The following is a 21,690-nucleotide window of genomic DNA, read 5'->3' on the forward strand; positions in this document are numbered from 1 at the left end:
AGAATTGTGCAAAACGTTTGAATTAATATAAATATAAGTAAGAAAATCAATCGATTAATTTGACAAGAGTTATTAAAGTGTATCACCGTCACGTGAGTAATGAGGCAGTGGGCGAAGGACTATGATATAAAAATCATTAAAAAAATAATATTCTAAATATCTCTACACAATTCACAAATTTTAAACGATACCTATCGTCTTATCGAAAAGAAAGATATTAAAATGAGATATTAAAAAGAAAAAAAGAACAAAAAAAAAACGGTAACTGTGAACGAACACATTTTTTGTATGTTAAGAAAAAAAAGGAAAGAAAAAGAAAAAAAAAGAAAAAAGATATAACATTTTATTGAATAATAATCATGTCCTCATAAGTATCACGTATCATTAATCATTATACTGACAGTTGGATATCGTTAAAAAGTTACTCGTAATACATGGATATGAAAATAAAAAGTATCCTAATAAAAACCTTTTTTTTCTTTCTTTTATTCCTCCCTCCCCCTCCTTCTCCCCCCCCCTTCTCAATAAAAACGATCCATCATTAATCGAGCTGGTAATTTCTTTTTGTATATTTTAATGGTTTTAGCGCGAAATATAATTTGATTGTTAAATAAAAGAAAAAAAAAAATAAATAAATAAAACAAACGTTTATTAATTATCTATTAAAGAAAGAAATGTGTGTATTCGATCATAAGAGAGATAGAGAAACAGATAGACAGATAGAGAAACAGATAGACAGAGATATGAGGAAATGAAAAATGTTAAGGAGCTAGATGATAATGAACCAGTACGCTCCGTGAATATTTAAGGGAGTGTATCAAGTTTGGTTAATGGACGGTGAAGCACAGAACGTGTTAGGTATGTTGTATCACTACTAAACGGTAGTTTCCCGGTCAACGTGAATATATTCCACGAAACCGGGCTGCTGATGTCAGGATGCCGCACCCAAAAGTGTCTCTTCCGTCGGCGCCCGTCTCGGCTTGCTATTCTTCATCGTTCCTTTATAACGAAGTCGTTTCGCGCGTAACCTGGACCTACGTTGTAACGAAATAAGAAGAAAAAAAAAAAAGAAAAAAAAAAAAAAAAAAGAAAAAAAGAATAAGAAAAATAAATAAATTATTATAGAACAACGTCACTATTGTAATTATCGTCAATGTTATAAAAAAGTTCATCATTGAAAATCCTATCCGATATATATAATTAATCTTGGATTTGTTGCATTAATAAAGTATATCACAAAATATATCGTATCTAACGATATTTATAACGTTAATTATTCGTATGTTAAAGGTAAAGGTAAAGGTTAAAAAAAAAAAAAACAGCAAAAAGGAGGAGGAAAAAGGATTAAAAGATTTTTAATCAAAACTTCGCAACTATAATAATTTCAATGTACTTAATAATGATAATTATATTAATGCGATAATAGGTAATATATTAACGTAATGGTTTTTAATAGGGAAAGGAGATAAAAAAGAAAAAAAAAAGAAAGAAAAGTAAAGAGAAACTAGATTGGAAAGATACGAGTACGTAGAAATATTGATATAAGTATTATGAACATGCATGAGTCCATTCAAATGGAAATTGTTTAGACACGAGGATGGGAATTTAAAAAAATTTATTTATTATTACCTGCTGATTAATATGGCGAAGAGGCACGCAAAGGCAGTGACAATTCCGGTAACTCCGGCAACGACGAGCCATAAAGCCGGCGGCAATAACCCTAATAATCTAGCGCCGCTTCCGCAATTGGCCTCGTCATGACCGGACGGGCAGTGTGGCCTGCCGTCGCACCAAAGACTGGCAGCGATGCAAGCACCAAGTTCGGGACATTTGTGCGGACAATCTCCCTGAGATACGGTCTCGTTCTCTGGTCCTCTTTCTGGAAGACGTAACTGTCTGCGTAAAGCAGCTCTGCTCTTAGATATTTCCAACCAAGAGGCTGCAGCTTGACCGGATTCTCTGGCAACAAAATCCAATAAAAGTGCAGGTGGCCTTGGTGGCCCAGGCCATTTCCCTTCCTCTCCGCCTAACCATTCTTCAGAAAACACATGAACTGTAAACTCCCTGGCACCGGGTTCAGCTGGACAAACCACTTTCAACAATCTTGGTGGCCAACCGGAATACAATAATATCCTGTTAGATGTTGGACATTTAATGGCGTCGCTGGATTCGGATACCGGTCCTGGTTCTAACGGCATGAACCAACCCCAAGTTAATACAAATAACGATCTATTTTCTCTAGCCTCGACTAACCATGGAAGACCCTCGCAATAGATGTCCGGCCTTGATAAGGGCGGAGCAACGAATCTTAACTCGCCACCTGTTCGATCAAAAATTAATTCGATTAATTTAACGAGAATCAAAAAAAAAAAACAAATTCTCAATTATATCAAATTGATATATATATATATATATATATATTGGCTGCTTAGTACCATACCAAATTTTTCTTTTTCTTTTCTTTTTTTTTCCTTTTATTTCGGTGTAATTATCTTATTTGGGACAAGTTGATAAATTATTATTGATGACACATTACCTTCGCCACGAACTCTCTGTTTTCTCGGGCACTCCGGTGAACGCACCAACTCGAAACTGGCGTAAAAGAAGAGAGTCTCGAAGTCTTCGTGAGGTGCCTGCTGATCTACCAGGAACGTAATCTCAAGTGCTCTTCCAGCTGAGATATGGGTCAACGGAAGATTAGACGTGTTATCGCAAAGACAAGCTCTAGGTAATTTGACGTCACGCCACGGTGCCTCGTAAAGAACCAATCGAGCCTCTCTTGAACCGATCTCGTGTACGCAACGTGGTCTACCAGTATGTGGGTCCGGTTCGCTGATACAGGACGTCGCTTCCCCGAGGCTAACGTTGTGCAACGTGAATCTAACTCTTTCACCTACTCCAGCTTCTATTCTATATTTACAATCCAATTTGGAGGAACCACCTCTACCATAAAGCCGTACATCCCGTGGTGACGTTACATCACCACTTCGAACTTTACGCCAAACTCTGCTACAAACACCGTCTCCCCATGGTTCACCAACTTGAATCGTTGAAATGAATTCGTATTGAGCCTGAACAAATCGACGTTAATATATACCTTAAATTTCATACATGATAATTATAAGTTATATCAAACAGATATGTATATACATATATATGTATATATGCTTGCTCAAAGTTCGATTTCGTTTGAAGTTTCAATAAATTTTACTGAGGAATATAACCTCTTGCTTAACTTTAGATAACTTTGAAATCAGATATTGTATTTTCGAATTTTTAACTACTTCGTTTAATTAACTAACAGCTTTAACAGATTTAATCCTAATTTAGTTAATATCGGATCGTTGATATTGGTAAATATCAAGACTTGTAATGAATATAACATAGTTATACTATATAAATATCACGTATAAAAATTGCTTTACACAGTGTTGAGAGATTCTTCTTTTCGTCGTCGAAAATAAATGGTTTCGTGGTTCAATTTTCAAAATGTAAACATTGAAAAATTATTTCACACAGTGTGTTATATTCACCTGAAAGTTGACATTGTGAAGAGCAGTTCCAAGTACGGTTTCCATTCGCAATGTTAAGCTAGGTGCAATCGTGAGATAACTTTCATCCGCTGTGCAAGGTCTAGTACTTCTCGTAGCATTTCTAAGGGCCGCATGTGCACAAAGTTTAGGTGTACTGTCGCAAAGTGTGACCATAGGAAGTCCAGTTAACGGAGATCCATCCCAAAATAATAATTTAACTCCGCACAATGAATCCGATTGCGTGCTAGCATTATTTTCCGTACTCGTTGTTAAATCCCTTTGAGAATAGGATGAGAAATATATCCATACGCGATCACCAGCTGATCCTTTGATGTTCCACGTGCAACTAGAACTTGGTGGTAGTGCGTGAAGCGGAGCTCTTAACGTGCCGCTCCTTTTGGCTGTACCTGCATCATTCGTGAATTCGCATGAATCACTGGAACTTTTGTATAATTCTCTTGGTATTTAATAAAAAAAAAAAAAAAAAAAAAAAGGAATAATATCGAATGAATTAAATATTGTCAATCATATCAATTTTGGACTTGCATAATACAAGGTGTCCATTGGAAGGCATGCGTTTGTAAAAATTATTTTTTTTTTATATCATTCGATCTTTCAGTGGTCACCGTGTATTATAAATTCAGGTATATATAAATATGCAGAAACTAGCATTGAGAAATGGTTGATAATCAATTCCGATTAACTAACAATAAAGGATAATTGATTGAATATTATACGAAAAAAATAACATTCTGAGTAATCGAATAGGATTATTGCACTATATAATACCATTGACAAAGAAATGACATCCTTCGGAGTTCCTGGCATAATCCAAACCATCTGAGTCCACATAGATAACTTGAACTTCCAATTCAAGTCTCAATGCCGACGCTCCTAAAGGAATAGCAATCGGTGAACTTCTAAACTCAACGAGCATATTTGGTCCTCTGGCGATAACTCTTGGTAAAGGACCACCACAATAGATCAAAAGTATTGGATCTTCGGTACGCAAGCCGTCGTGAAAGATTAGTCGATCTTTTTCAGGCGTACAATCCTGCCAAATGCTGAGCGACGCATTGGAGCTGGTTAATCCAGTTGGGCCGGTTGGACTGTTTTTAACGGATATCATAGCATGTTTGCAAGTTGGTACCTCCTTTTGACGGAGCGTAATCATACAGCTCGCATTTCTTGGATATTCTCCTGGATAATTTGGGCTTTGGAGACGACATTGTTTCAAGTGGCACTCGTAAAAGTTTCTAGAGCAGTAGGTTCCTGGAACGGGCGAGCCCCTCTCGATTGGATAATCCGGCTTTCCTAGACGTGCCACGGCGTCGTTTCGAGAAACGAAACGATATCTAAGACGGAAATCAAAGGGAACGGAGGGTGGTGCGTGAAATAGACGAATCGAGGCAGTGACCGTACTGGTCTCGCTGTAATAAGTCGCACGATTTTCGCCGGCGCCACACCAAAATCCACCTGTAAAGTGTCTACCCAATTCGGCCAATTGCAAAGATCCTTCGGGACAGCTAGCCGATAGATATTCGGCGTTTGGCTCGAGACGTCCTACGCTGAAGGAATCCCAAAGTAGTTGAACGAGTTCACCGTAACCTCGACCAGCCGCAGTGAAGGTCAGGTGACATAGAAAAGGAAGACGCGTTTCGGCTGGTCTAGAAAGCTCCAAATGATAGGTACGACCCTCTTGGCCGTGATAGGTGCGGTTGCATGGAGTACAAAGCGTTGGCTCGTCGCTGCCATCCCCGCAATCATTTTTACCATTGCAATATGCATCAATTGGTACGCAATGTCCGTCTCGACAAGTCAATTCCGCAAGGCCGCAGGTGCCGCCGTTCGAACCGGTAGTCCTCTTGATCAGGATCACCGATATAAGGAAGAGGAAGATCAGTCCTGTTCGTACCTGCCCACCTCCGACATCGGCTATCTCCTGAAATATTTATAGATAGCCGTGAAATTTTTCGCAATTCCTTCGGGAACAGTTTTTCTCGATTGTTTTCAATTAAATAAAAATCAATTTTATCAAGAATACTGTTTTTCCAATGAACACGTTTTATACTGGTAATCACCCACCAAGAGAAAGAAAGAAGCAAACAAACAAACAAACAAACAAACAAACAAACAAACAAGCAAATAAGCAAATAAATGAAAAGAAATAATTAAGTAAGAATTACCATAATCATCCGCCAGTAGGTCAAGCATCACAGTAACAATCTTAAGAACGTTGTCCGATTCGACGGCAGCATAGTGTGCTCGAACTATATACCAATTCCCGGTTTTTGCACGTTGAGAGGAGCACCACCCACCACCGATGACACCGCCACTGTAACCATAATCATAACTAACGCACCACCGGTGCTAACACCGGCAACAACACCATCTACGCCAGCAACACCTTCAATCACACTCTTTCACCACCGATCACGATAGATAGAAAGAGATAGAGAGAGAGAGAGAGAGAGAGAGAAAGAAAGAGAGAGAGAAGGAGAGAGAGAAAGAGAAAGAAAGAGAAAGAGAGAAAAAGTGAGAGAGAGAGAGAGAGATAGAGATAGGCAGGCAAACAGACAAATGGACAGGGAGGCGAACAAAAAAAAGGACCGTGTGTATCTCTGGTAACGAGAATTTTCACAAATAAATTTCAAGGACGGAGAAGAAAAGGAAAAAGTCGTCACGGAATGAATTCTATCCTTACTCCACGATCGAATCTCGGTGACTCTCTTTTACACGCGAGATTCGAGCTGGAGTCGATGAGGCGCTGGAGATGGGCGCGGGAGTCGACGCGCAAGTGCCCGGTGCATACTGCACACAAACGACTCGTACGTTGTCGTACTTTGTCGACTCGTGCTGCAGAATCTAGCGGGGCAAGGGAGAGGGAGAGGAAGAAGGAGCAGGGGCAGGAAGGAGGGTAAAGAGGGAGGGCTGGGAGGATGATGGGGCTGAGCTCAGGGCCTGGCTGCTAGGCGCCTCGATGCCATCGATCGCAGCATCCCTCTCTCTCTCTCTCCCCCTTTCTCTCTCTCTCTCTCTCTCTCTCTCTCTTTCTTTCTCTCTTTCCGTCTCTGTTTCTGCCTCTGTCTCTGTCTCTCTTTTAACACCAACGAGAAATCCTCGTTAAAGTTCGTAGAACTAATTTCACCCTTCACCCCGAACTATATCCACTATCATCTTACTTTTCATCAAAAAACCAACAAACTGACTGACTCTACTTTCTCTCTCTCTCTCTCTTCCTCTCTCTCTCTCTCTCTCTCGTTCTTTCTCGCTCTATCTTTCTCTTCAATGGACAACAACACTTTAGGGAGATCTCACGTTCGAGATCTATTCAAAGATTGTTCATACCGATAAGTTTCCTCTTTTCTTCCTTTTTCTTCTTTTTTTTTCGACGACGTTGTTTTTGTTATTGTTGTTATTGTTATTTTTGTTGTTGTTTTCTTGTTATTCTTTCCTTTTGCTTTCCTTTTCAAGATATCATTCTTAAGAGAAGAAACTTGAAAAAAACTTCTTTATATATATATACTAATGTGTATATATATGTATATATATATATATTTATATGTACGTGTATGTGTTCATGTATATATACATATATATATATATATGTACATATGTATACATACGTATTTACACATATATATACATGTATATATATATATATATATATAGAAGGGATACACAGAAAAAGCCCAAAGAGAGACGCCTTTTAGCTTTCTCGCACGAGAGTTAGAATAGGACAAGGCAGCTTTTTCGGGTTGAGATTAAATCGAACGACAAAGGGACGCTCGTTGCCTTGGTTTCCCTCGGTTTTGCGCGGGGGATTATTAAGAGAAAGAGAGAGAGAGAAAAACAAAGAGAATAATTGTTGAAATTTTAGTCGGACGAATTTTTATTTGGGGAGGAGAAGAGGAGGGGAGATGAACAATTTTTTCTTTCTTTGTTTTTTGTTTTCTATTCTAACTCGACGTAAAAATTATTTTTTATTTGATAAATCTCTTTATTCTATTTTTATTATATAAATGGATCGGACGATAATCTATGTAGATCATTGATCGATCGTCTTTCTCTTTTTTTTGATCGTCGAATAAATGAGATTTGCTTTTTCTTTTCTTTTCTTTAAATTTCTAAAGAGTTATGAAAGAGAGAAAGAGAAAAAATATCTACAATTGTTATTACAACTTGATTTAAATTTTATACGTTATATATGTCTGTGATAAATCATGATTTTGATTATAGTTTTTATTATATGTACCGTGGAAAGCTTGAAAAATGCTTGCTCTAGACAACTAAAGTAATTCAATCTATTGTCTTGACTTAAAGGATACGTTGAAAGTTGGCGCGGTGACACAGAAACAAATAGGGCCGTTTAAAAGACCTGCCTCAGGTGCAAATGTTTAAAGTTCGGTTATCTAAAACGAAGTTTTCAGAATATAACAGTAGACCAATGACTTATTAAAATATTCACATTATTTTTAGAAAAATTCTATTTCCGCACTATTAATGCACTTCGTACATAATTATACATAATTTAACTATATCATTTATACGAACTATTTAACGCGAAATATAATTAATCACATAAATACTAATTATATTATTTATAATTATTTTATAATTTTTTTTCCGAAGTAATTTTTAATAATACATATTATGTATAAATAGCTTGAAATGTAATTTCTTATATATCAATAAATCCACATGATAGAGTTACGTAAAGTGCTAAAAAAAGAAATAAAAATAAAAATAGGTATACTCATTGGAAAATATCAATAAATTTATTGAATGAATTTATAAATAAAAAGAAAATGAAAAAAAAAAAAGAAAAAGAAGGAAAAGAATAATAGTATCGTTATATAAATAAATTTGTTATAATAAAGGAGAAAAAAAATGATACGCGTATTTATAAATCAATTCAATAAATAATTTCCGATGTTTAAATTGTTTCGCCGATGATATTAAATGAAATGATAAAAATGTACACATTAAATGTTTACTCGTCGAATTAATAAACGAGATACGATCTATCACGGATATTACGTATGTACATACATAAATACGTATACTCGTGTACATACATATTCGAGTAGTAATGTGTACGATAATTTCTATGTATGACTATAAAAACAATACACGTGTATGTATGTACGTATATTCATACACACATATACTAGATAGTACATACTTTGTCTAGTTAATGCATCGTAATAATGGCCTTGGGCATCCATAATGTTTTCGGGGGTGCATTCATACTAAAATATTAAATACGTGAAAACGTTTGCTTGATAAAATCGAACGAACTGCACCAATTATAAATATAATTTGATTTATAATGAATTGGGATCAATTAATGCGTATAATAAAATCATTTAGGGATTTTATTTCAAACTTTCGAATCTCTTTTATTCTATTATTATTATATACTTTGTTTAAATGCTTTGAGACTTGTTCGAGAATAAAAAATATAATTACTTTTTTATTTTTTCTTTTTCTTTTTTTCAGTATTTTTATTTTTATTTCTTTTTTTCTTCTTTTTTCTCTCTCTCTCTTTTTCTTTTCTTTTTTTTTTTTTTTTTTTTTATCAACCACTAGATAACTGTAATGTTCGTAAATATCACGCTCGGTGCTCGTTAAAGAGCTCACAGTTTCCGCTAAGTCTTTGCCAGGAGGTTGCTTCATTCTCGCTTCATGATGAAAGTGTGTCGTTGAACGATTTATCTCTCTCTCTCTCTCTCTTTCTCTCTCTCTCTCTCCATCCCTCCCTCCCTTTATCCCTCTCTCCCTTTATCTCTCTCTATCTCTCTCTTTCTCCTTTCCACTCTCTATATCTGTTTCTCTCTCTCTCTCTCTCACTTTCTCTCTCTATTTGAGTTTTTGGTTTCCGTATTAGTAACGAATGAGAATGAGTAAGATATGTGATAGAAAGAAGAGAAGAAAAGAAAAGAAAAGAAAAGAAAAGAAATAATAAAAATGATAATAAAAGTTTGAATTAGATTAAACGTTTACCCTTGTTACAAAAAGTTGATTACCTGATCCGAGTTCGTTTGAGACTGAATACAAATTATGGAGTCTCTCTCTCTCTCTCTCTCTCTTTCTCTCTCTCTCTCTCTCTCTCTCTCTCTCTCTCTCTCTCTCTCTGTCTTTTTCTTTCTTTTTTCTGGTTTTCATTTTTGTAATGAACAGAAAAAGAAAAGAGATACGTGCAAAAAGAAGAAAAGATTAATAACTAAAAATAATAATAATAATAATAATAATAATAAAATAATAATAATAAAAATAATAATAATAATAACAGTTCAACATAATCCGATGGATTCTCGATTGAACATGTTTATTTTTTTTTTTTTCAAAGTATACATACTTCTTCTCCAATGGTTTATTACCCTGACCTCCGTTTCATTTTGAGATGAGCACAAATTTTTTTCTGAGGAGCTACTTCGTTATATTACTTCTGCATTTAAAGAAACTGAAATGAAAAAGACTCCAAACGTTCAGTGGAAATTATTCTCAAGTGGTGACGATAAACACACCAGAGAGAGGGTTGACGAGTTTAAATCTCTTAAGAGAGGTACTTGACTCCCACCGTGAATCGATATAGACTTCTTTTAAATGCATACCTCTATTTTTATCTCTATCTCTATTTCTATCTCTATCTCTATCTCTATATATCTATCTCTTCCTCTCTCTCTCACTCTCTCTCACTCTCTCCCTCTCCCTCTCTCTTTCTCTCTCTTCCTCTCTCTCATTCTTGGTTATCTATTAAGAAACCAAGTTGAAAAATGGTTTTCTTGAAGCTACTCATATATTATTTCTTTCAACTTAGTTTATATATAAAATAAGATATAAAAAATAAAAAAAATATATATATATATACATAGAAATTAAATGGTATTAGATAAATTTTCACGAGAGAAGATTCTCTAAATACTATAATAATATTTTATAGCGATCGGTATATACATATATCTATATATACATAATATATATATATATATATATATATATATATATATATATATATATCGGAGCCAATAAGAAGGTAATTTGATTTTTCTTTTTTTTTCAGAATTTATTTCAGTGTGTCACAGTAATCTATCAATGTAACGTCCACGTTTACGACAGTTTGTAAACGAAAGCAACAACAAAAATTACATATGTAGAAAATAGTAACTAAAAGTATAATCGTCTGAAAAAAAGAAAAAAAAAAAAATATATATATATATATATATATATATATATATATATATATATATATATATAAGGATAACAACAATGGGAGGGAAAAAAAAGTTTCGTTCGAGTTATACTAAAATCACAGTAATTGTCAAAAATTAAATTGGACACCTGATGGATTAATCGGTGCAATGAACGAACTATCATCTCATCAGTTCGATAGAACTAATAAAAATATATGGCAGTCATACCACATTGACGTGTTCTTTTCTTTTTTTTTTTTTTGTATTTCTTATTTTCCTTATTTTTCATTTGTTTTTTTCATTTTTATTTTTTTTTCTTTTCTTTTTTTGTTTTTTTCAACAAAATTTTTTTTACTTCTCTTGTAATTCAGGAAAGATCTCATACATGACCACTTCGAAGATATCCTAAAAATAAAAAATAAAAAATTATCATCATCGTATCAAGTTCCTAACATCGCTGAAAAATTTTATTACGATAATAAAAGAATCATTTGAACGTACATAAAATAATTGTTTATTAAGATTAACATTTTGCAAGGTATCGAAGACTTTTATTAACCCACGTTGCGCACTTTGTGCTCCTACTAAATTAGTTAGAACCTCAGGTACGTTATTTAATATTTGTCTACGAGCTTCTCCACGAGTTTTTAATTTCTCTTCGTCCGTTCTTAATACTGGCCCAGATACGAGATGACCATTGGGCCACCAAGATTTTGTAAACAATTGAATATAATAATGAAGCATCGGTTCAGAAAATACCCATGCAATTGTGTCTCTGATTTGCCTGTAAAAAAAAAAAATCGTTTTAAACATTTTATCAATAATCTTTTATTAATGATATTTTCAAAAAATTTACCTGTTTATCGTACGACCATATGTGATTTGAACAAAGGTTATGAGCGATCGACGAAGCCATCTAAAGACACCACGCAGATCAAAAATTTCACCTAAAAGTGCATACAATGGTTCAGCAATAGCATCTTTTCCAGGACCTATATAAGAATCTGTTGCTGATCGATTAGTTTCGTTATCGTCGAGAAGCAACGAATAATCTTCCTCTTCCTCTTTATCTCTAGACTCGCTATTGTTTCCAGATCTGGGAAAGATAAAAAAAAAATATATATATATATATATATTTTTTTTTTTTTAATAATGATCCATTAGTACAATATATGTAAACTACATAATAAAATAACGTACGAAGTTTTAAATAATGTAGACAATGAAAATCTTGACTTTTTGGGAGATGGCGCCGAGTGTTTTAAATGTTCCGAACTTGGGCTAAGAAAAGCATATAAAGCTTCACTTTGATTGAGTCTTTCATCCTCCAATACGAACTAGAAAGGAAAAAGAAATTTTTTTTTTTAATTTTGCTGTTAAAAAATTGTGGATAAAAAATACCTACTTTTAAATATTTTTGTATTTGCATTTTGGCTTTGTCGAGAGTATTCTTATCGGATTTTCCAAAGAATTTTAATGGCTGGGATGGCAAGTCGAAATTTTTCACATAGGAACACAATTGACGTAGTTGCCTATGAAGTTCCTGAAAATCTTGTAATTTCCTAAGTACTACCCAACCACTTGATATACTTTGATCGTTGTTATCATCCTCTACCATATGTATAACCAGTACGAACTGTGGAGCTTCGCCGTTTTCTGGTATCTGTACATTTATTTATTAAATAATTAGTTTTATAAAACATGTAGACGTTCCGAATAAGTTTTAGTTAAAATATTTAAGAAAATAACATAGTAGCAGAGATAGATAGATAAATAGATAGATAGATAGATAGATACAGAATGAGTAAGTGAATGAGAAAAAGAGAAAGAGAGAAAGAGAGAGAGAGAAATGGAAAAAATGAAAAATACGTGCTTACAAACTTCTAAGAACATTTTACTAATTTGTAAAAGCGAGCGTATAAAAGCCGTTCGATCATAAATACAGTAAGTAGAATAAAGCAAGATGAAAATATTGTAATTTTATGTATCTATATATAAAAAAAAAACGCATGAAACAAATTTCATATTTCTTCTTTTTTCTCTCCTATATATATGTATATATATATATATATATATATATATATATATATATATATATATACATATATATGTGTATATATATATATATATATATACACATATGTAATATCTCTTATATATTCTTTATTTTATATACAAACGACATATTTCGAATACGCTTATAAAGTTTTCCGTGTAAAATAATTATCTTAAAAGACGAATGCAACATAGAAACGCGCAACATACCTCGGCAGATAATTTAGTGATACATAGAATTTTATTAAGAAATAATTAAATAAAAAAAAAAAAAAAACATACATCTGCACTTTGTACATCAGCTCTCCATCGACCCAAGTGTTCAGCCCACATTTCAGTATGACTCAAGTGCGCTTCTAGTTGTCTTTTTTCACCTTGCAACCATTCAACTTCCTTTCCCAGAATACTTAAAACTCTGCTTTCGGGCTTAAGAGAAGATTTAAGTGCTTGCAAAGCTTGCATTTTATTATTCAGCTTCTCTTGTAATTGGTCCAATTTACTACGTGCATAATTGGAATGTTCTCCGACAAGCAATGGTGAATTTTCAGATAAAGTTCCTTCGACCGTTTGTTGATCCTCCACCAACCCTGATGTTTCAACAATTTAAACACTTGATAGCGCGACAGATATTAAAGAGAGAGAGTGTGAGAGAGAGAGAGAGAGAGAGAGAGAGAGAGAGAGAGAGAGAGAGAGAGAGAGAGAAGGATGTAACAAACAAAAGATCAACTTTCTCAACTATTATATATTAGGGCATAAATATGTATGTGTGTGTTGTGTTGTTGTATATAGTAAGTCAATATTTTACGATCATCAAGCTGAAGCAACATGAATTAATTATCAAACGTATTCTAATTAAAAACAAAAAAAAAATAAATAAATAAATAAATAGTAAGAATAATAATAAATATAAACAAATAGTAACAATAATGATAATCAAAGATATCAAAAATCATACATATTCCTTAGATCTATAAATGACAATAATTAATATTGAAAGAGAGATATTTAAAATAAGAATTTTCTATTCAAAATGAAGATCATTAAAAGCTTTATATTGTTATTATTATTTATTTATTAATATTATTGTGCATATATATATATATATATCTTATTATTTTCATTAATATAGACCCTCTTGAATAAATTCCTTTATTTAGTTTTTTTTTTTTTCTTTTTTATAAATGACCAAAAATTTTATATTCGAAAAAAAAATTGAATGACATTAAAAAAATAAGAAAAAGAAAGGAAGAAAAAAATGTTACCCATTATACACTTTAGTGAAATATCGATCGTTTAAGAGAGATATAACGGGTTATATGTTTGCCCTCAATTTTCCGTTACTCGATTACCTGAACCGAATATATATATATATATATATATATATATATATATATATATATATATATACACACACTTTGATGTCTACTATGTATTAAATAAGAAAAACGTTCTTATCAATTCAGTTTATTGACATAAAAATTGATATACTTTAAGTAAAGGAATATGTATTTATAATGGACTGTAATAATGTATCTACATAAAGGATCTTATATTTAGTTTTAACTTTTACTAGAAAAATTTCCGAGTAGAAAAATGTGATAAATTAATCTCTCTAATGAGATAAATCACTAAAATCACGTCTGTTTATACTATACTTAAATCTGTATTAAAGAAGCTCGCATATAAAAAAAAAAAAAAAATGTCATGAACAAAATGTATCAATGACAATGGCTTGCAATAAATAACAATAAAAATACTCAATGTACTTACCATCTGCTCTAGCGCTTAATAATTCTTCTTGCATTTTTTTATATTGTTCGCTAACCAAAAATGAGGAATAATATTTCTCTTCTATCGTTTTAACTACACTCTCTTGGACCTCGTAAAATACGGCTGGTCCTTTGTCACCTAATAAGAAACTTTCCATTCTTTTTCGTACAACCTTATCGACCTTTATTTCGGCAGTCGGTGATCTAATATAGGTATAAAAAATTTCAGCTCCGAGCTGATGCCAATTAGATCTATCAGCAGATCTCAATTCCTGCACAGCAGCCCAATATCCAATCAATCCTTGGCTTGAGACTTGTTCTAAAAATTGGGAAAGATATTTACGACCTATGACATTATCTAAAATTGTTTGCAGAGGCAATACTCTTCCTTCTGTCATTGCAGTTGGACCACATATATCACTATCCTAAAAGATATCAATTATATTATAACCAATACAATTTGCAACGATATTAGGAATAACAATGAATATTAATAATAAACTAACTTGTACAGGATAACCGTCCCATCCTAATGACTGCATATGACATTCGCATGTATTCTTTGCATATGTCAATTGACTAATATATCTTTTTAACTTTCTTGCTTGATTTACATCAGACTTTCCAAATGTATTATTGTCCGGATCCAAACCCTGCGCTCTTTTTACATTTTGTATTGTTGTGGCCTGCATAATTTCAGTAACAATATTGTATCTAATATGCTTAAGGACCTCGACGTCTCGTAAACTTTTAATCATACGAATAAAATCTTCAAATGATTCAGCATATTCATATGTTTTTCTATGCATAGCAGCTGCAAGTTGTTGCTGTTCAATATACAATAATATCTTTTGGTTGATATAATCAGGATCGGTAATAAGATCTATCGCTGGTTTCAATACTGAAACAATAAAATAAAAGAAATATATTTTCGTTATTACGATATATATATATATATATATATATATATATACATATATATATATATATTATATTTTATGATTTGTTGCATTGCACCCACTTTTACATGTGAGAATCTCCCTCAAGAGAAATTTTGCTGGGGAAAGAGAGTAACTGCGTGGCATTAGAAACAATATATACAATTCACTAACTTTTCTTAAATACTCCAATTCTCCTACAGGGGACATCAAATGCGATGATAAAATGAAAACAGGTTCTTCACCGACAGATCTAAAATGATTAAATTATTACCTGAGGATTATACGTTAAGTTTTAAAAATTAAACAAATAAATACTCACGAAGCTGCTTGTGCTATTCTAATTTTTTCAAAATGAAAAATTACTTTATTAACTATATTAAATACTACTAGCTTAGTATGATCGACTCTTAATAAACGATCATGGAGACTCTGTATAGCACCCCAAACATCTTGTTTCATATTTTCTAATATCTGATCAGAATTAAATGATAAATCATTAAGCCAACAACCAATAAAATCTTGAAAAGCTAAATCTAAGAGATTTTGTAAAGCTCCATCTACTAAACGACTGAAAATCATTGGATAGCGAGATTGTTTTTTAATGTTTGATAATTTGGCTTCGTATCCTTTCTATAATGAAAGAAAAAGACATAAATATTATTTCTTATTAAATCTAATTAACTATTGTTTAATAAGTTATCAGTTCTTTTTTTTTTTTTTTTTTTTTTTTTAAATAAAATAACATACCATTAATAAATTACGAAACGCATCTATCTCTGCAAGTGTTTTAACAGTGCCAACACCTGTTTGATGCTTTGATGATAATGCTATATTTATTAACATAACCACTAAAGGACCAATAAGGAGACAAAGTATGGTTAATAATCCATAAAAGCAGCACCATAACATGCCATTCCAATAAAGAATGGTAAAAACGCTGAGAATTGTGCACAAAATATAAAATATAATCATTTTGTATATGTTTCAATATAATCGGATAATAAAATTGTCAAGCGTATTTCCTTGACAATCTTTATTTTCATCAACATTTAACCCATCTTTAATATACTTTTCCGTTGACGTGATCGTAATCCTAACATGATAGTAATGAATTTCCGATTTATATATTTTAATACATTTATATTTTTTATTTTCTAAAGTAAGATCAAAATAATCACCGATGCACATCAACGATATCGGTAGTATTACCTTGCTTTGACACCTGTTATGTTTTCTATAACCGGGCGTAACTACTGCGCAACGATGTACGCGTCGATTTTAAAATGGCGCCCTCCTTCAATTTTTATTCACTCATAGTGAAATTATTCGCAGATTTTTCATTGTTAATAATAAATGTAACATAATTATTAAAGTAATTAGAGAGATCTAATACAGTCAAGTATTACACTATTAATTATATCTATAAAATTATCCAATGCATATTCCAACCTATATGGAAAAAAATATCCAAATTTTGAATGTTGACAAATAAAAAGTGTAAAAATAATAAATTAATACTTTTCTGATATTCTTAATAAATACGTAATTAATAAATGTATATATGTATATATACATATATATATATATGCTTATATTAATATTAATTTGTCTATTGCTTAAATAATTCTTTGTTTGCAAAAACGTTCAGAAACGTTTTAGATATTTTAGTTTTTTTTTTTAATGTTCCATATATAAATATATAGTTTAGTTTTTTTAAATGTTCTTTATATAGATATATAATTTTTAAACAGAATTTTTTATTTTTGCAAGATGGCAATACTAGAATTACATTGAACAGCCAATAGTAAAAAAGAGAAATAATGCAAATGGCCTGAAATCGTCTGTTAGTATGACCACACAAATTTATGTTTTTAAGAATTAATCGTTGAAACATTTGATAGGGTTTATCAAATGATTATTGTGTGTTGGAATATTGCTTAATATTATTGGATCTTATTTATTTTTAACATATATTTATACGTAGCTTACGATTATCTAAATCTAAGGAAGTTAAAGATTTTTTGCTTTCTGTTCGGTAAGTAATAATTAATCAAACGATTACACGTGGTTTTTCCAATTATTAATGTACTTTCTATTTTCTTTTTTTTTTTTTATTTTCTTTCTCTTTCTTTATCCATTCAAAAATTAACTTTTATAAACACTTTTGATTATATAATGGTTACAATACATTAATATATAAATGTATAACTTCCTAATCCTTAGGTGCAAAACTAAAAAATTTACCGCCATTTATCTTTCTTTTTCTTATCAGTAATATAAACAATGCATCATTTGGAGATAACAAAATTTTACGGAAATACTTGATAAATATGACGATACGTTTATCCATTCCACCAAATTCGTTTCTTTTCAGATTACAAGCCCTGCCATTTTTTAATATTTTTATATACTATTCATTTGTTAAATCAATAAATAAGTTATTGATAAAAAAATTACTTTAGAATTAATAAATACAGTATTATATAATGTATGTATGTATATATATATGTGTATATCTATATATGTATATATATATGTATACATATTAACTTTTGTATATTAATATTATTATTATTATTGTTATTATTATCAGTTTCTTATATTCACTGACTTTTAAGTTATTTACTTTTCAGTATAGAAATTAATGCTATGCATGAAATAAAATAAAAGAAACATTATAACTGTTAATTTTGTATCATCGTAAAAGATTTTATATTAATTTTCATTTTAAATAATAAATAAAATTATTACAAAATGACTGCATACAATATATCTATAGATGCATACTTTGTCTTTCAATAAGGATTATGTATACAGGTATTTATGCAAGAGCCTTCTATCAAATAGGATACTATTCCAGAAAGATGCTATTAACATTTTTATATATGATAGCGACAACAATTCAGACATGGAGAATTTCATCCTTAAAAGCACGTTTATGTGCTTTCTTTCAAGGAACAATACATGATAAGCCATCAATTATGCTCTATGCTAAACCATTGGCATGCATTAATGAAGGTACAAATATATTTTAGATATTATTAATATTGATGTATGTTCTTCAAATTTCTTTACAATATTTCTACAATCTTATATACAAATAGAGATATATTTTGTTATTATGTTATAATATGATAGACATAAGGAACTATTTCTTTTACATGTAATTTTTATTAGGTTACAAATTATTTCAATTATTTTATAGTAGAAGTAGTATATATACATATAATAAAATTAAAAAGAAAAAAGACATGAAAGAAGTATAAATTTATATCCATTAATTCAGATGTTCTCAATGTTAATGTTAATAATAAAAATAAAACCAAATATTTTAAATACAGAATTAATCCTGTCTGATGTGATTTTATTAATAGAATAAAATGAAAAAAAAAAAAAAAAAAAAAAAAAAAAAGTAAAAATATAGAAATCAAATGTCATTTATCATTCCAAGAAATTTAATCGTATAGACATATGTATTCGTTTACTAATCTATAAATTAAGAAACACTGTTGCAGCATCAAAATTATCTCTGTATAACTGGTTGCCTATCGACAGGCTGAAATTGCACTCGAGATAGAAATTTATCTGAGAGATGTTATTTTTTAAGATAATAAATATATATCATATTTATTTCGCAATGCAATAAAATTTTTATTTTATTACTTGCAGAATATAATAATCTATCTAGTCCTTCAGGCAGTGAAAATGGAGAAACAGATAATTTTATGAGTTCTCATCTTTGTCAAAATAAATCACTCGCAAAACTTGGAGATTTACTTTGGAGTCATGGCGATGCAAGATTATGCACTATATATCCACAAGTATTTATCAAATTAATAATAAAAAAAAGTATTTTAAAAGTTGAAAATAATATTTTAAAATGACATCAAATTTCTTTATGTTTTAGCAAAAAATTAATATGTCCGAATGGTTGGCCTATCAAAATGAAAATCCTTTTATACCTACATTTAAACAAAATATTAATGTAACATCGTTAATTGAAAATTATAGAATGCATATTTTAATTGAAGCTGACTTTAATATGTATCAACCGTATATCTCCACAAATTCAATGAAGGTAATTAAAAATTTTTATCAATTTAAATTAAGAATATTATTTCATTATTATGTTTCTGCGCCTTAGCTAGAAGATTATGGTTTAATTATCAGTTGGATGGCAGATAAAAATTTAAATATAATTATGGAGACTGACTTGGATCTTATAACCAAATTTGCAATTGCTGTAATGGAAGGACAATATTATATTAACAATGGTTTAACTTTAACACGTATATTGTGTAAGTAAATACTATATCATTAAAATATACAAATATACAAATATCGAATGTTAATGAAATTTTTAACACCATGACATACAATGACGTTTGGGAGACGTCATTCATTTCATGTGCCATTATAGACTTTGACGTCTCCGAGACGTCAGGAATGATCTTCGGTGAACGCCGTACATTATTCAATTAAATTATTCAATTATTTCACTTGTGTGTCGATTCTGTTTTGTTTAAAATGTTCAAGATGCTCTATTTATGCTCTCTCTCTCTCTCTTTTTTTTTTTTTATATGTCAAAGGATTAACAAAAATAATTCATATATTTTTCAGCTGTTTTAGTATCAGGGTATCCATGTACTTATCATAGCGAACAGCTTTATTCACTACCAGATAATAGTAAGTTACAGAACATTAATTAATATTTTATATCAATTTAAAATGTATCCTTATTAATTAATATTTATATATAATTTATACATTGCAATGATATAGAATTAACAGGAGTAGAAGAATGGGAAACTTATGTGAAGAAATTGAGACTAATAAGTAATACTGCACGATTAGCATCGCAACAAAATAAATCAATGGATGTAGCCGAAATGCCAGATTTATTTATTTTTCCTAACGATGATTCCGCAAATGTACAAATATCTACAGATGAAAAAATAGAAACTAATAATATGATTGAAAGTCCAAATAATATTACAACGTTACAAACAACTGCTGAGAGCCCAGTTTCTATAGATTCTGAGATAATTGATACAAAATCTATGCAATCAAAAAATGTTAATAATTTGGAGGATTCTGATATACCAACGTTTAACGATGTACCTGAATCAAATCGTGTTTCTTCAATTAAATCTAATATTATAAAAACAACATTAGATAAGGATAAGATAAAAGAAACTTGTGAAGATATTGCAAAGTCTGGATCTACAACTGATGATCAAGATAATAGTACAAAAACAACTGAAGCAGTATCTACACCCATTCTAAAGTAAATTTTCTATTTTTCACTATAGTGAATATTATGCATATTAATTATATACATATATATACATATATATATATATATATATATATATATATATATCTCATTTTAGAAGTCTTACTCCAAAAAGAACAGTTACGCCATATTCTAAGAATTACAAACCACCTAATGTTTTAATTTATGCCGAAAGTGCTGTGTCTCTCGATAATGTTAAAACTGTATTAGAAGGTTCATTAGGCACCGAAAAGTATGATAATAATTTATAAGTTAGAAAATAATTGCAAATTAACGTGTTATTTATATAATAATTAATTTTCTTAGATATATATTATATGTCCTATCACGTGAAGAAGCATGTTCTGATGTATGGATGGAACAAGCAGCCCTTGTAGTTGTATGCGGTAATGTTGGGGTTGAAATTAGTACTCAGCTCATTGAATATATTGTTCATGGTGGAAAACTTCTAGCATTATGTTCCGATACACTTCATACTTTGCTTCCATCTTTTAAAACGGCTGAGGTGCGTGAACATGAACTCGTACATTTCTCTTATGGAAAATGGAAACATGTTCGCATGATGCATCATATTTTTTGCTATCAAGCATCACCAGTGAGAACTCGATTTTCTCATGAAAATGAAGATATAAAGTAAGAATTTTATTGAACAATATAATAAAAAACTTTAAGTTAAAATTTCTCATATGATTATATCGAAAAATATTTTTTTTAGCTTAACAGCTATGAGTCCTCCTGTATCAGCTACGGTAAAAGATAAGAAAGGCAAGTCACATTCCTTCGGGATAAAAGTATTAGGAACGGAAGAAACATGGCATACTCCAAGTATCATACTTGCTAATTTAACCGATAGCAATGGTAAGGCTGTATTTTCACAGATTCATTTAGAGGCAGATCCAG

The 21,690-nt window shown here is 31.0% G+C and overlaps 3 protein-coding genes across 8 annotated transcripts in view; 1 reads left to right on the plus strand and 2 right to left on the minus strand.

Moving 5' to 3' along the window:
• Positions 1-541: 541 nt before the first annotated feature.
• On the minus strand, positions 542-9,625 carry LOC118440395 (uncharacterized). 3 transcript variants are annotated; one of them, XM_085658308.1, is made up of 7 exons: positions 9,563-9,625; positions 5,720-5,868; positions 4,323-5,475; positions 3,534-3,940; positions 2,537-3,071; positions 1,630-2,320; positions 542-1,034 (listed from the first exon to the last, which is right to left on the minus strand). In XM_085658308.1, the coding sequence occupies exons 2-7, from the start codon at positions 5,726-5,728 to the stop codon at positions 932-934; spliced, it is 2,898 nt and encodes a 965-aa protein (XP_085514434.1). In that variant the 5' UTR covers positions 5,729-5,868; positions 9,563-9,625; the 3' UTR covers positions 542-931. The 3 variants fall into 3 exon arrangements, with proteins under 3 accessions (XP_085514434.1, XP_085514435.1, XP_085514433.1); XM_085658309.1 differs by lacking the exon at positions 9,563-9,625 and adding an exon at positions 6,238-6,482; XM_085658307.1 differs by lacking the exon at positions 9,563-9,625 and having other exon boundaries at positions 5,720-6,482.
• A 1,159-nt stretch (positions 9,626-10,784) lies between these two features.
• Positions 10,785-16,732, minus strand: LOC118440396 (sorting nexin-25). The gene is made up of 11 exons (XM_035863363.2): positions 16,242-16,732; positions 15,814-16,124; positions 15,575-15,744; positions 15,060-15,454; positions 14,555-14,978; positions 13,067-13,371; positions 12,135-12,392; positions 11,930-12,066; positions 11,586-11,825; positions 11,231-11,513; positions 10,785-11,134 (listed from the first exon to the last, which is right to left on the minus strand). The coding sequence occupies exons 1-11, from the start codon at positions 16,464-16,466 to the stop codon at positions 11,081-11,083; spliced, it is 2,802 nt and encodes a 933-aa protein (XP_035719256.1). The 5' UTR covers positions 16,467-16,732; the 3' UTR covers positions 10,785-11,080.
• Positions 16,733-17,306: 574 nt separating this feature from the next.
• Hcs (holocarboxylase synthetase-like protein) overlaps positions 17,307-21,690 on the plus strand; it is a 6,493-nt gene continuing 2,109 nt past the window's right edge. Inside the window, exons 1-11 of one of the 4 annotated variants that reach the window (XM_035863360.2) lie at positions 17,307-17,529; positions 18,128-18,311; positions 18,387-18,512; positions 19,164-19,315; positions 19,402-19,572; positions 19,639-19,792; positions 20,115-20,180; positions 20,277-20,781; positions 20,888-21,022; positions 21,097-21,423; positions 21,506-21,690. The exon at positions 21,506-21,690 is cut by the window's right edge and continues 170 nt beyond it. In XM_035863360.2, coding sequence (XP_035719253.1) covers positions 18,302-18,311; positions 18,387-18,512; positions 19,164-19,315; positions 19,402-19,572; positions 19,639-19,792; positions 20,115-20,180; positions 20,277-20,781; positions 20,888-21,022; positions 21,097-21,423; positions 21,506-21,690 — 1,831 coding nt within the window. In that variant the 5' untranslated portion in view covers positions 17,307-17,529; positions 18,128-18,301. Of the gene's footprint in view, positions 17,530-18,127; positions 18,513-19,163; positions 19,316-19,401; positions 19,573-19,638; positions 19,793-20,114; positions 20,181-20,276; positions 20,782-20,887; positions 21,023-21,096; positions 21,424-21,505 lie in introns of all 4 variants that reach the window. The other 3 variants (XM_085658295.1, XM_035863358.2, XM_035863359.2) reach the window with 3 other exon arrangements.

Source organism: Vespa mandarinia, chromosome 7 (genome assembly GCF_050613455.1).
Source record: "Vespa mandarinia isolate Hongniang chromosome 7, ASM5061345v1, whole genome shotgun sequence".
Taxonomy (NCBI): Eukaryota; Metazoa; Arthropoda; class Insecta; order Hymenoptera; family Vespidae; genus Vespa; species Vespa mandarinia.